This window comes from Sus scrofa, chromosome 1, assembly GCF_054392235.1.
Source record: "Sus scrofa isolate SSC_HxYL_T2T_F1_AM1 chromosome 1, Sscrofa_HxYL_maternal_Yorkshire_Landrace_v2.0, whole genome shotgun sequence".
NCBI classification, from domain to species: domain Eukaryota; kingdom Metazoa; phylum Chordata; class Mammalia; order Artiodactyla; family Suidae; genus Sus; species Sus scrofa.
Window position 1 is genome coordinate 77,652,045 of NC_139383.1, and position 14,472 is coordinate 77,666,516.

Genomic DNA, 14,472 nt, shown 5'->3' on the forward strand with positions numbered 1-14,472 from the left:
TGCAGCATAAAAAGCACGTCCTCGACCTGTCACTTCTCACAATGTGGTCTGGCCCTTTTTGAGGTATGGGACTCGGCTGCTTTAAAAAACAATTTTTTTTTTCTCTTTTTTGGCCACCCTGCGGCATATGGAATTCCTGCGCCAGGGATCAGATTTGAGCCACAGTTGCAGCAACACCAGATCCTTTAACCCACTGTGTCTGGCCGGGGATCACACCTATGTCCTGGTGCTGCAGAGACCCTGCTGATCCTTTCATGCCACAGCGGGAACTCCTAGGCTGCTCTTTAGAGAGGCCTGATGTATGCCCTGTGGACTGCATTGTCCCTTATTGGTTTAATATGCATACTCTGCCCTGCATTTTTATACTTTCCCATTTCTTACATTCTTCTCCTAATCTCAGATCTCATTTACATGGTGATTTATAGGGACCTTGAATATTATAGTCTAAATGGTGTATGTGGGGAGGAGGAGTGAGTACATCTATTTATTAGGAAAAATCTCCAGTCATCAGCTTCTTTGAAGATCTGACCTTGAAACAATAAAAGTGAGCACAGTCCTGGATCATAGTGAGTCAGCGAAAGGGACCAGCTGGCCCCTTGCTTAGCATTTACTGTATGCTGCCTTGGGTTTTCTCTTTTCACATGATGTCCTGTCTCCCCTGTTAGGTTTTAAATAATTGGAGGGCAAGAGCCTGTATCACTGGTCTTTATATCAAACATAGTCCCTTGCACACAGTAGGCATTTAAGAAGTAATTGGAGGTTAGGAGTTCCCATTGTGGCACAGTGGAAATGAATCTGACTAGGAACCATGAGGTCGTGGGTTCGATCCCTGGCCTTGCTCAATGGGTTAAGGATCCAGCGTTGCTGTGAGCTGTGGTGTAGGTCACAGATACGGCTCGGATCTAGCATTGCTGTGGCTGTGGTGTAGGCAGGCGGCTACAGCTCTGATTCGACCCCTAGCCTGGGAACCTCCATATGCGGAGGGTGCAGCCCTAAAAAGCCAAAAAAAAAAGAAGTAATTGGAGATTGGATGCTGATCTGTAGCTTCTGCCCTACCCTCCACGACACCATGACCTTTCTTGTTTAGTGTTGAACGAGTTTCATTAGAAATGGTAGCATGACAGCACCAGAACTTTCATGCGCACACTGGGGTATTGGAGACGTCTGCTCACATATCTTTTCAGAGACTAAGTATATGTTGGCATGCAAAGACCTAGTTTAGAATCTTGCTTTTTTTTTTTTTTTTTTTTTTTTTTTTACAGCTGCACCTGCAGCACATGGAAGTTCCCAGGCTAGGGGTTGAATTAGAGCTGCAGCTGCCAGCCTGCATCACAGCCACAGCCACACAGGATCCAAGCAGCTACACCACAACTCACAGCAACACCGGATCCTTAACCCACTGAGCGAGGCCAGGAATCAAACCGGAATACTCAGAGAGACAATGTCAGCTTCTTACCCGGCTGAGCCTCAATGGGAACTCCAGAATCTTGAATTTTAACAACTTGACATGGGCAGGCCCTGCCCACCCACTTTGGAATGTCCCCCTGAGCTTACCTCAGAGCCTGGTTTAGTACATGAACTTGGCGGTATCGCTTTGCCTGGGAGGTTTAGTGCATGAAATCCTTTCCGTATCCACTCCTCTAGCAGCCATTATTTTTTCCTATTAGGGTCACAGTTAAGGTGATGTTTGGAGGGACTTCCAGGGCATTGTTTGGGGGGTGGGGGGCAGGAGCCGGGCATCTCGTTGGAGGAAAGGGGCACAGTGGGGCACGGGGAGGGCCATTGGGTGTGGCGGGCAGTTTTGCATTCAGGTGGCTGGCCCTGGCTGCACGATTCTCAGGTCGGCCGTTTGGCCCAAACCTAATTTGGAATTGTCTGTGTTCTAGGAGGCCCGTTATGAAAGAGCATCTTGTTTTGAAAATCAATTTGAAGCCAGAGTGGAAGTTTTCTTTTAGTTATAAAGTGAAAGCGTTGAAAATTGGACTCTCTGGCTTTATTGTTGTTGGCCTTGTAACAATAAAAAGTAAACTTTTCTTTCTGGCTCGGGAGGATTTTATAAAATCTTCACAATTTTGTATACATTTCGGACACAAGACTGTGCCACTCCAGAATCCATGTGAAAGGGGCTTAAATGACAGGGAGACAGCAGCTTTCTGCAAGTTTCTGAGTAACTGAACTCTGTGAATAACAGCAGACTGGAAGATAGAATCAGTTAATCCCTGAACTCAAAGGACCCTTGGCCCACCCCAGAGAACAGGATGCTAAAAACTGGTCGTGTCCCATCTCACCTAAGCACATTTCTCTTCCTGGAAGAAGGCAGCTTTTGACCACCACCAGCTTGAGAGCCGGGCCTCACTGTCATGCCTCAATACATGTACAAACTAGGCAATTTCTGTGCCGCGCCTCCCCTGGAAGGTGATAAAGGCCAGACAGGTACCTGCGGCCCAGCTGCTGCTCGGTGAGGGGCGGCTGGCCGCCAAGCCGAGCACCAGCTTTTCAAAAGCAGCCCTTTTGATAACACTGATTACATTTCCCTGACTAGAGCCCTGGGCTGATTGAGCAACAGCCAACTTCTCCTGGTAACAAAGAGGAGGGGAAAGTCATCCAAACACAGGTTTTATTATAAAAACCTGGGAGTGAGAGAAGGCTGTTTATTCTGTAAGATAACACACCTGCTCAGTGCCCGGGAGGCACATTTCCATCAGTTGCCATGGCAAACTCCTTCTACTTCAAGGCCATGTGGCTTTGTTTCCTTTTGAGAGCTGGTCCTTGTCCTACCTTTTCTAACAACTCCAGCACAATGACACGGAGGCCTGCGACAGCATAATTGATTTCTCCTTCTATCAACGGTTTGCATTTGTTCGGCTCGGGACTGAGCCTGCCTCCTCCTTTGAACTCCTAGCTAACCATGCCGGCGCGCTTCGGAGAGCCGTCCTCATTAACATTCCAGGTCCCCCTTCCCTGTCAGCGATAAACAAGCCCCGCATCAATGGCCTCCTTCCTTCCAGTTTACAAATGAGTGGCTCGGTTCCAGATTTTGCCGCCAATCCAGGTGCCCAGGCGCACAATGCGAGGTTGGGAAGCACTCAGGGAGGGACTAAAAATAGAACAGCCGTGTTGGACGCATCCCAGAGCAGCTACTTCACTCAACTTGCTTTGCACATGAAGCCTAATGGGATCCATCCAGCTTGAGTTCCCTCTCCCACTCTGGTACCCCCGCCCCCATCAGCACCTCCCAGGTGCAGGGAGCAAAGGGAGGTCAGGCAAGGGACAAGAAGTGTGTGCCCTTCTGGTTTGGGTTTCCAAGTCCTGGGAGATCTGGGGGCTGCAATTACTCCTTCCCGTCAAGTGTTTCTGGAAAAGAGCCGGCAGGCCCAGAACATGATCACCTTTGCCCAGGTACCCTGTGCTCCAAGGCTTTTCATTGTTTAGCAAAGGCTCAAATATCATTTCCGAAACTCCCCAGGAAGGGTGACCTAGCCCCAGACACTGTCGCTCCTTGGTAAGTTAAGTAGAGAAATGAACTACTCTGAGGGGTCCTCTTACAGGTCCCACCTGCTTGGCTTGAGGCTAAAGATTTGGGAGCGAATGCAGTCACAGATGGAGGGGCTGTGGCATGCGTGGGTGGGTTGGCGGCACGTGACTGCCCAGGGTCTGCGAAAGCCTCCCACCAGTATCCTGTGATTCTGTCGGAAAGCCTTTTCCAAGAGAAAATGGAACAAATGGGTATGAAGTTAGGAACATGCAGTCCTGCCTGGGCTTCGGGCCTCCCTGAATGCCAGCTAAATTGAATGAGCCAGGCTTTGTGTGTTTGATGCGCCTCCCTTCCTGCAACCTCCCCCCACCCAAGGAGAGTTAGCAAGACTCATGCATTTCTCATTTCTTCATCCGAGAGGTAACACAGGTGTTCCTAACAGCTATGTATCAACTCCAGCAAGCGCCACTATTTGTAGAATCAGAAAAGAGAGGGAATATCACAGAATAGAACTTAAAAAAAAAAAAAACAAAAAAAAAACCTTTGCATCGCTGTTGTTTTGGAAATTGGCCAGATAAAAGAAATTGATCAAAGAGCAGGTTTTTGTCTGTAAACTTCTAGAAGGTATCAAGATCTTTTCCATTGTGCCTTGGTGTCACAGAACAGTGCTAGGAAATATACGTGGCAAACTACTTCCAAAAAAGTCACACTCCATATAATCATAGCAATAATTAATCCCCCAAAGACTTTCCCACAGAACAAGTTGCAACATGATCATTTAATCCTCCAGCTGCCCAAGGACAAAGGTGCATCTTCCCTCAGGCCGTCTGTGTTCATGAGGCTCAGTTTACCTCCAGGAGATACAGGGTCATTTGTTGACTAAATCAACCACTCCAAACTGGAAAGCTTTCTAGGTTCCCAGAATACATGTCTGCAGACTGGAAACTGGCATACCTGAGTCCTAGCCCCAGAGTGAGCTTGGCAGAGCCACAGTGTCCCTATGCCCCACTTTCCTCATGCATAAAGCAAGACTGAAGAGGGGTTTGATGTCTAGAGTCCCTTCCAGACTTGAGTCCGTGGTAGAAATAAATGATATGGGAATTAAATTTATTTTGGTCGTTCCCGTCATGGCTCAGTGGAAATGAATCAGACTAGGAACCATGAGGTTGCCGGTTCGATCCCTGGCCTTGCTCAGTGGGTTGAGGATGCAGCTTTGCTGTGAGCTGTGGTGTAAGTCACAGACGTGGCTCGGATTTGGTGTTCCTGTAGCTGTGGCATAGGCTGGTGGCTATAGCTTCGATTAGACCCCTAGCCTGGGAACCTCTACAAGCTGCGGGTGCGGCCCTAAAAAGACAAAAGACAAAAATAGTAATAATAATGATAAATTTATTTTGGTGATTTCATTCATCCTTCCGGGTTTTGTTGTTTAATCTGGTTGGTGGGCTCATATAGAACTTGATTTTGAAAAATAATGCATAATTCTTCACGAGGGGAGACATTTCTTCCTTGTGGCATTTTCCCACAGTCTAACCTTCCTTTTCATTTGCCACGAGGAGGTGGGTCTCACTGACACTTCGGTTCACTAAGAAGAAACAGAAAGATCCTGTGTTTTGAGAGACTCTCTCTGGATCATTTCCCAGTGATCAGAGGACTTTGCAATTCATTTGGCAAATGTAATGGTGACAATGCGGCGTTTGGCAAAGTGGATGAGGTAGGTGATGAAGTGACTGCGGTTAAGAAGAATGCTATTGGCAAAACATCCTGAAACAAGGTCTGGAATGTTCAAAACCCAGAGCTTGCCTCCCTTGCTGACATGACTCTGAGAAAAACTCAATCTTTAAATAGGTGACTTATTTAACTGGAAGAAAGGGAAGAAGGCATCAACAACAATTTTTCTGAGCACTAAGCTGAGAAATAGGTGGTCTACTACTTCCATGGCAGCCCTGAACTGAGGTTTTTTTTTTTTGTCTTTTTGCCATTTCTTGGGCCGCTCCCACGGCACATGGAGGTTCCCAGGCTAGGGGTCTAATCGGAGCTGTAGCCCCCGGCCTACATCAGAGCCACAGCAACGCGGGATCCGAGCCGCATCTGCAACCTACACCACATTTCATGGCAACGCTGGATCCTTAACCCACTGAGCAGGGGCAGGGATCGAACCTGCAACCTCATGGTTCCTAGTCCGATTTGTTTCTGCTGTGCCATGACAGGAACTCCTTTTTAAATAATATAGAAATTAACTAAACAGGCAGATATTTTGAAACTGGTCCCTGAAATTAAAAATTACATTTTACATTTTCCATTAGAAAATATCAGACAAGAATCGAACCTTGCATTCTCACCTCTAAAATCAGTTTAGGTCTGAATCAAGCCTGAGGCTGAGGTGATTTCTACTGAGTTGGCCCTACCCCGCTTCCACCCCCCACATATCTGCAGATGAATGCAAGGGGACCAGGATAATGTCTAAATAAACCAAGTGTTAATCTCAGTGTCAGTGCTCTAAAATAGTTGTTAAAATTCCTTTGATGTTCGTAGTCGTCAGATTCCATAGAAACTCTAGGGGTCAAAGATCTACCACTTGGCCAGGTGTGTTTTGTGTGTGTGTGTGTAGGTTTTTTTGGTTTAGTTTTGTTGTTGTTGTTGTTACCAGTGCTACCAGCTGAAACACTATAGTGACTATTTGTGGAACCCTAGGGACTTCCCTCATCATTCATTTGGGGGCGGAGTGGTGGCTGAGGGCTCAGGACCAGTCTCCGAAGGGAGGGAGAGGTAATCACATTATTAAACCTCCGCAACCTAGAAACATTCAGGGTAATCATTGGCTGATGCCATTTTATTTACAACTGTGTGTAGAATCCTTATTGATGGTTGACCTCCAAAAAAGATCATCAAAAGAGAGAAGATTTGATATTGTGTTTGGGGTGTTTTCCAGGTATTTCAATTTAATCAAATAAGTATGTCAGTTTTTCCAGGTTTCAAATGCCATGATGTTAAAGATACTCGTCAGAGTCTTACACAATGAGTACTTCAGGTATATAGCTTTTTTTTCTTTCTTTCTTTTTTTTTTTTTTTTTTTTGCTTTTTTGGGCTTTTTATGGCCACACCTGCGGCGGCATGTGGAGATTCCCAGGCTAGGGGTTGAATCAGAGCTACAGCTGCCGGCCTACACCACAGCCACAGCAATGCCAGATCCACACCACATCTGTGACCTACACCACAGTTCACGGCAACACTGGATCCTTCACCGACAGAGCGAGGTCAGGGATCGAACCCGAAACTTCACGGTTCCTAGTCAGATTCGTTTCCACTGCGCCCTGATGGGAACTCCTTCTTTTCCTAGTTTTAAAAAACTACATTCACTGTACCCAGTAGACATCTAGGTTATAATATAAATTAAAGTGGTGTTCTTTGCAATTTATCAGCAAAGTTTCTTCTTATAGTTGATAAATATTTGTCTTCCCTATGGTGACATATATGGGCTGAACTATATTGTAACACAATTGAGCCTTGTTTAAGAAGTTAGGTAGGCTGGGAGTTCCCCTTGTGGCGCAGTGGTTAATGAATCCGACTAGGAACCATGAGGTTGCGGGTTCGGTACCTGGTCTTGCTCAGTGGGTTAACGATCCAGCGTTGCCGTGAGCTGTGGTGTAGGTTGCAGACGCGGCTCGGATCACGCGTTGCTGTGGCTCTGGCGTAGGCCGGTGGCTACAGCTCCAATTCGACCCCTAGCCTGGGAACCTCCATATGCCTCGGAAGTGGCCCAAGAAATAGCCAAAAAAAAAAAAGACCAAAAAAAAAAAAAAAAAAAAAAAAAGAAGTTAGGTAGACAGAGAAGGGAAAGCAGAAGGTCTCACTCTGCAAAAGTGTTCAGATCAGGTTATTATCTTGGGCCCCCTGCAGTCATTTCACTTTGTTCTGTGTAGAATATATATGGAATATATATATTATATAATCTGGATATAGAGAATTCCGTACTATACATATTCTATATATAATATCTATATTCACACACACATGTACATATTTTACATATGGATATGTCTGTATTTTTTTGGCTATCAATCAGATGAGCAAGATATGTATTTCCAAATTATTCATGTGAGGGTATTATTGAAGATATTTTAAAAAGAAGAAAATGTCCCTTCTGTAAAAAAAAAAAAAAAAAAAAATGCGCTTCCATTCCCTAGGAGATTATTATGAAAAAGAAAACGCAGTCATTTTTTTTTTTCTTTTTTCTTTTAAGGGCCGAGGTGCAGCATATGGAAGTTCTCAGGCTAGGGATTAAATCAGAGCTGCAGGTGCTGACCTCCACCACAGCTCATGGCAATGCTGGATCCTTAAACCACTGAGCGAGACCAGGAATAGAGCCCAAATCCTCACAGACAGTATGTTGACTTCTTAACCCACTGAGTCACAACTGGAACTCCAGAAAAACTCATACGTTCTTCAGGAGTATTTAGAATTTAGTTTCTAGGTCTTAAACATTTTAGAATCATTAAAGAAACTTCTGTCCATGAAATTATACAAATAAGTCCCTGGAGTTTCAGAAGAGTGAAAAGATTTGCTCCGGGTCACATAGCTAGTTAGTGGCAGACCCAAGACTGGAACACAGATCTCCCAAGCCACAGTTCTAGCCTGCATTGTACATTCCCCGTCGTCACTTCATACAGTACACAGATTTTTTGACGTCTACACCCCAGACCCTAGGAACTATGATTTTATTTAGAATCATGGTGGTGGAGAACAAAGTTTCTTTGTTTAAAAACTCTACTGCAGGAATAAACCTCCCCAGATTAAATTGAAAGGGATTGTTTAACTATCTGGCCTTAATTCTTTAGTACGAGGCAGTTCGTTACATTTGTCTAATATTATATTTAAGCAGCTTTACTGATATCCCTGGAAGCAACTGTCCATGTCAATTACTATGTATCTATCTCCTCTGAGATAAGTGACATGCAGGTTTACAAAAGAGTCAATATTTTATTATTTGTCCATGCATCAGTTTGGTCTGAGCACACCCAGCACCGGGCTAACGCAGAAAAGTAGCTCTGAGCAATGGGAGAGTGTTTGTGGTCGTTTACAGTTACAGCAACGTCACTGGTATTATCCACTTGCTGAGTGCTGAGCGCTCATTCTGGACACGGCAGACTGTTTGGTGGCCTCTGTTTCAAAGTCAAGTCCCCCAAGGTCTCAGGAGAAGAGTACTCTGCAGAACAGGTTTTCTGGGGCCAGAGGGACTGAAGACAACAGCCCTGCATGCTGCCAGCCCGCCTGATCTAGGGGTGGAGGGGTCACAAGGGGACCACCTGAAGGGTGGGCAGAGGCCCTCGGGGAGGAGCCACGTACTCTTCCTCTCTGAGCAGCCGCAGCAGGATATTTTTTTTATTCTTGGGCCAGCTGTAGATGTGAGTGTTCTGAAGCCAGGTGGGCACGTGTTCCTATGGGAGAGAGAATGACAGGAGCAAAAGCCATTAGAGAAAAACCTGGATTCCAGATCCTAGGCTCAGTTCCCACACCTCCATGGCTTTGCCCTTCTCGGGCGTCTGGTACTCAGCTCTCCTGGGAGTTGGACCGTTTTGCTTTTGGAAGGGCTGTGTGTGTGAAAGGCTCTTGGCTCCGAGCAGGCTGTGCGGCTCGTTATGGAAAGCACATGTGCCGGCATCTTCCAGCAGCCTCCCAGGCTACCTGCCCTGTGCCTTTCAGCTGCCTTTCACCACCCTCCCATAAAAGGGGTAGGACAGAGGTCATGCTGACTGATGTGAATTCCCCCGTGGCTTGCGGCAGAAGTATGCCAGGGCTGGGGGCCTAAGCTAATTCATCATCCTTTCACTCCAGCCACAGGTCTGGCCCGCAGAAGGAGCCCACCAGTTCCTAGTTATCAGGCAAGAGCAGAACCCGTAAACCAGGGACGGTGAGGGTGTAGTTGCAGACTGCCCTCAGACAGTGGACACTCTGCTGGAGAAAGACAGATATCGAATAAGTAAAAGACAGAGTGTGTTCAATACTAATACAGGCTGTAGAGAAAAATAAAACAGAGAAAGAGAAGTTCCCATCGTGGCTCAGTGGTTAACGAATCTGACGAGGAACCATGAGGTTTCGGGTTTGATCCCTGGCCTCGCTCAGTGGGTTGGGGATCCCGCATTGCCATGAGCTGTGGTGTAGGTCACAGATGTGGCTCGGATCCCATGTTGCTGTGGCTCTGGCATAGGCTGGTGGCTACAATTCTGATTCGATCCCTAGCCTGGGAATCTCCATATGCTGCAGATGTGGCCCTAGAAAAAGACAAAAAGACCAAAAACACAAACAAAAAAACAAAACTGAGAAAGGGGTATGGAGTGCTGGGCAGGGATGAAAGATGGGCAGTTTTCAATAGGGTGTTTAGGGAGTTCCTCAGCAGGTTAAGTACCCAACTAGTATCCAAGAGGATGTGGGTTCAAGCCCTGGCCTCGTTCAGTGGGTTAAGGATCTGACATTGTCACAAGCTGCGGCACAGGTTGCAGATGTAGCTGGGATCTGGCGTTGCTGTGGCTGTGCTGTAGGCTGGCAGCTGCAGCTCTGATTTGACCCCTAACCCGAGAACTTCCTTATGCCGCAGGTGTGGCCCTAAAAATAACAAACAAGTAAATAAATATGGTGTTTAGAAATGGTCTCACTGAGAAAATAAGCAAAGACGTTAAAGAGTAGAGGGAGCAAGCTTTGAGGATGCCTGGGACCAGGCAGGTAGAAGAGCAAAGGCCCTGTGCTGGAAGCTTAACGGGCCTGTTCAAGGAGTAGCAAGGCCAGTGCAGCCAGAGAAGAGTGAATGGAAGAGAGCAGAAGGGTCCTGGAAGTAGAGAGGCTGCATCAGGTAGGGCCTCATGGATTTTCCTCTGAGTAGATGAGGACTCATCTGGGGATCCCAAGACGAGCTTGGAGGCAGCACCTGCTGCGTGTCAGGCACCCTGCTGGGCACTGAGGAAACCCAAATGAGAAAGACACAGTTACTACCTTGAGGAGTCAGGGACTTTGGATGTAGTCAAATTGTAACTATTTTCTTTTTCTTTCTTTCTTTCTTCCTTCCTTCCTTCCTTCATCCTTCCTTCCTTCCTTCCTTCCTTCCTTCCTTCCTTCCTTCCTTCCTTCCTTTCTTTCTTTCTTTCTTTCTTTCTTTTTTTGGTTTTTACGGCTGCACTTGCAGCATATGGAGGTTCCCAGGCTAGGGGTCAGATCGGAGCTATAGCTGCCAGCCTACGCCAGAGCCACAGCAATGCAGGATCCGAGGCATGTCTGCAACTTACACCACAGCTCACAGCAACGCCGGATCCTTAACCCACTGAGAAAGGCCAGGGATCGAACCCACAACCTCATGAATCCTAGTTGGATTTGTTTCCACTGTGCCATGACGGGAACTCCCAAAATGTAACTATTTTCCAGGCAACTGCATGCCCTGAGTGCAAGGAACAAAGGAATCGTGGCAGAAGTTTAAAAAGCATAAACAAAACCAACAAAATTGGTCTGCTTTTTCTATCACCGTGCTCCAGTAACTCGAAACAATTACTCCCAATACCGCCAGCCATCACCACATGCCACCCACTCAAGGTACCATAGTTAAAGGGACTGTCTGGTATGCAGGCGTAGGGGGAGGAGAGCTCAGGAGAAGCTGCAGAGACTGGGTGCCGCCAGTCAGGGAAGGGCATTGCAAGCACAGGGAACAGAGCACAGAGGCAGAGAGGCACAAATGGGTGTGGCGTGTGTGTGAGGGCATGCTGCAGCAGTCCACTGTGACCAGAGCAGAGTGGAGTGTGCATCCAGCGGCTAGAGGGGAAGCGGAGTAAGTGGGCACAGCCCCTCCTCAGGAGCCTCCGGCATCCTGCTAAGGAAGATAGATGTGATCTTGTAGTCAGGAAACCGCCACACAATTTCTAGGCTGAGGGGAGATCAGATCTACATTGTGGATACTCCACTTTGACGGCAGAGCAGAGGATGGCTGCTACAGGGTCAAGGTGGAGCCAGGGAGACCAGGACGGGGATCCTGCAGTGAGCACAGAGCGAGCCTGGGTGAGGGAGGGAAAGCACACTATGGGGCAGGTTGTGAACTGTGCAACCGCAGGGGGTCCCTTCCCCATAAACTGGACGTGCCCTCATCCGGAGCAGAAGTCTCAAGGCGGTCCTGGCATCGAGGGAACCTCCAGGGTGGGGCTGGGCCTGAGATTAGTGTGCCGTGGTCTGGCTGCCAAGACGTTTGCTACTCTGTTTCCTTCCCTTCACCCCGCCTGGCATGGGGCCTCGGATGTTTTTTGTCCCCGTTCCTCAAATGAGCTGGCTTGCCCTTCTGGGGAAAACTCACATGAACCACAGCAAAGTTCTTTTGGTGACTGCGTAGGATTAATTCCCAGTATGCTACAGCTCTGAGAGCTGAACTCTACGAAGCAAAACACTTCTGAGGAACAGCCAGCAAAAAAAAAAAAAAAAAAAAAAGCCCCCATCTTGACTTTTATGTACAAGAGATAAGAAATATCAGATGAACAGTCTCTTTCTGTCTGCTGAGTTAAAACACAAACTGCTTCTTTGTGTGTGATGGCTGTCTGAACAATTAGGACAGCGATGGTCTAGGAGATAAGGCTCTAAAACCTTCCTGATTCACGCTGCTGAACCGAGTGGTACAACCTGTTGATCTTTCTGGCAACACTGCTATCTCTATGGATTGACAGAGAGTTGACGAGCTTCTCCACTTAAAATCCCAGGCAGCAAACACACCAAAGCTGCCTGGATGAGGAAATCACACAGCCTCTACGATTTGTTTGTTTACCTTCTTAGCATTTGGGAAGAGCACAGGGATGAATCTGAAATTCATGCTGCCTTGTTTTATGAACTCGATCTGCATCTGGAACAGAAAACATTTGAAGGTTTCATTTCAGGAGTGAGGATAAGGAGTGAATGGTACGCACGATCATGCAAGCCCACAGAGCATTTTTATGCTGATTTTCTCCAGTGCCAGAGATTTATAATGTTACACTCTACATCACATACCTACACCATTCGCCCATTCACCCATCCTGTATTGAAAGCCAAGGGGAAGGGGGAAGGAGTGAGAGGGATGGGGTGCTTGGGGTTAATAGATGCAGACTGTTGCCTTTGGAATGGATTAGCAATGAGATCCTGCTGTGTAGCACTGGGAACTATGTCTAGTCACTTGTGATGGAACATGATAATGTGAGAAAAAAGAATGTATACATGTATGTGTAACTGGGTCACCATGCTATACAGTAGCAAAGTGACAGAACACTGTAAACCAGCTATAATGGGGAAAAAAAATAAAAATCATTAAAAAAAAAAAGAAAAGAAAGAAAGCCTATTAAAGTCACACTCTGTGCTAGACTGGGGGTTTCAAGGACTAAGGTACCTTCTAGGGTGTGCTGAGCTGCCTCATATCAGCTCACAGAAGCTGCTCTCGGGCATCCCTTCCCAGTTCTGTGTCCAGTGACTTCACATCGGTAGTTTGCAATTGGCCATCTGAGAGTATTTAGACATGGACATGGGCAGATGCTGACAGAGAAGGATTTTTGTTTGTTTTTTGAGAACTCGTTTACCAGACACCAGGGCTGTCGTTCTGATCTGCACAAAGCCAGCAGTTTAATGAGCAGGCAGAAAGGAAAACTACCCGCCGCAGTGCAGTGTGAAAAGTCTGAACAAATTACTGTGGAAGCCCACTGGGGGCCATCCTTTTCTACATCAGCGAACTGAAGAAGTTGCAAGGGAGGTGTCATTGGGATACTAAAAGGAAAGGGGAACTTGGTCAGGCAGGGAGAATGAGGAGCGAGGGGAAGGGCAATCCCAGCAGAGGAAGCAGCATGAGCAAATGTTGGAGGCGTGAAAGACGTTCGTTCGTGGAGTTGGGACCAGCCGGGAACGAGTTGTGGCTGGAGCACAGGACAGAGAGGGAGAAGAGCCTGGGAGGTCAGGGGGAGGAGCTGTCTGCCAAGCTTTAGGCTCCCCCCACCACTTCCAACTTGCCCCAAAAGATTTAGCTGCCAAGAACTCTATCAAAGCCAGAATTTTCAATATAAAGGGAGTTGGAGTCTTTCAAATCTATGACCAGCACAAAGCTTTCCATCCTCTGATGACAAAGGAGATGAGGAAATCACACGTTCCCAACTGTCTCATCTTCCAATGGATTTTTGCGGCAGAGACTCTTCACCCGTGCATGGGAATAACAACAGAACCGAGAGGAAAGTGACAGTGGTGATGACGGACTCACTGCAGACACTCCCTCAATAAACACTCACTCTTAACAGACTCACACAGACTCACACACACACACAATCACAACTCACACAAATCCTCCACGAGGCTTTTCTCAGAACCACCTCTCTTTAAAAACCAGAAGACAACATATTTTAAAATGGCCTGGAGTTCCCTTTGTGGCTCAGTGGTTGACGAATCCGACTAGGAACCATGAGGTTGCGGGTTCGATCCCTGGCCTTGCTCAGTGGATTAAGGATCCAGCGTTGCCCGTGAGCTGTGGTGTAGGTTGCAGATGCGGCTCGGATCCCACGTTGCTGTGGCTCTGGCGTAAGCTGGTGGCTACAGCTCCGATTAGACCCCCTAGCCTGGGAACCTCCATATGCCGTGGGAGTGGTCCTAGAAATGGCAGAAAGAAACCCCCCCCCAAAAAATAATAAAATAAATAAAATGGCCTAAGTGGGGTGCGACTAATAGCACCAACCACACAAGTACAGACACTTGAAAGGAAGGGCACAGGGCTTGTAAATTAAAGGCGAAGAACTGGGTTTATCTTCTGCTTCCAGGACACTGTATCCTGTACAATTATGCTAAGCCACTAACCCCCCAGCAGCAGCACGCTAGTTATCATCTCTCCTGTTTCCAGCAGTGGGCCTTCTGGAAAGCTGCTGGCTCTGTGATGCACTTACCTGTGCGTACCTCTCCCTCCCTCTGTCCTGGAGTTTTCTTTCCTTTTCTTTTCTTTCTTTCTTTTTTTTTTCCTTTCAGGGCTGCACCTG

General features: G+C 47.1%; 1 protein-coding gene across 3 annotated transcripts in view; it reads right to left on the reverse strand.

The window, feature by feature from the left end:
* Window positions 1-8,173: 8,173 nt before the first annotated feature.
* TRAF3IP2 (TRAF3 interacting protein 2) overlaps window positions 8,174-14,472 on the reverse strand; it is a 53,631-nt gene continuing 47,332 nt past the window's right edge. For 2 of the 3 annotated variants that reach the window (XR_014807078.1, XM_001924787.6), the window contains 2 exons: window positions 12,261-12,335; window positions 8,174-8,910 (listed from right to left, as the gene is read on the reverse strand). Coding sequence is in view for 1 of the 3 variants with exons in the window: in XM_001924787.6 (XP_001924822.2) it covers window positions 8,764-8,910; window positions 12,261-12,335 (222 nt within the window). In the remaining 2 variants the exon portion in view is untranslated. The remainder of the gene's footprint in view (window positions 8,911-12,260; window positions 12,336-14,472) is intronic. The other variant, XR_014807077.1, reaches the window with a different exon arrangement.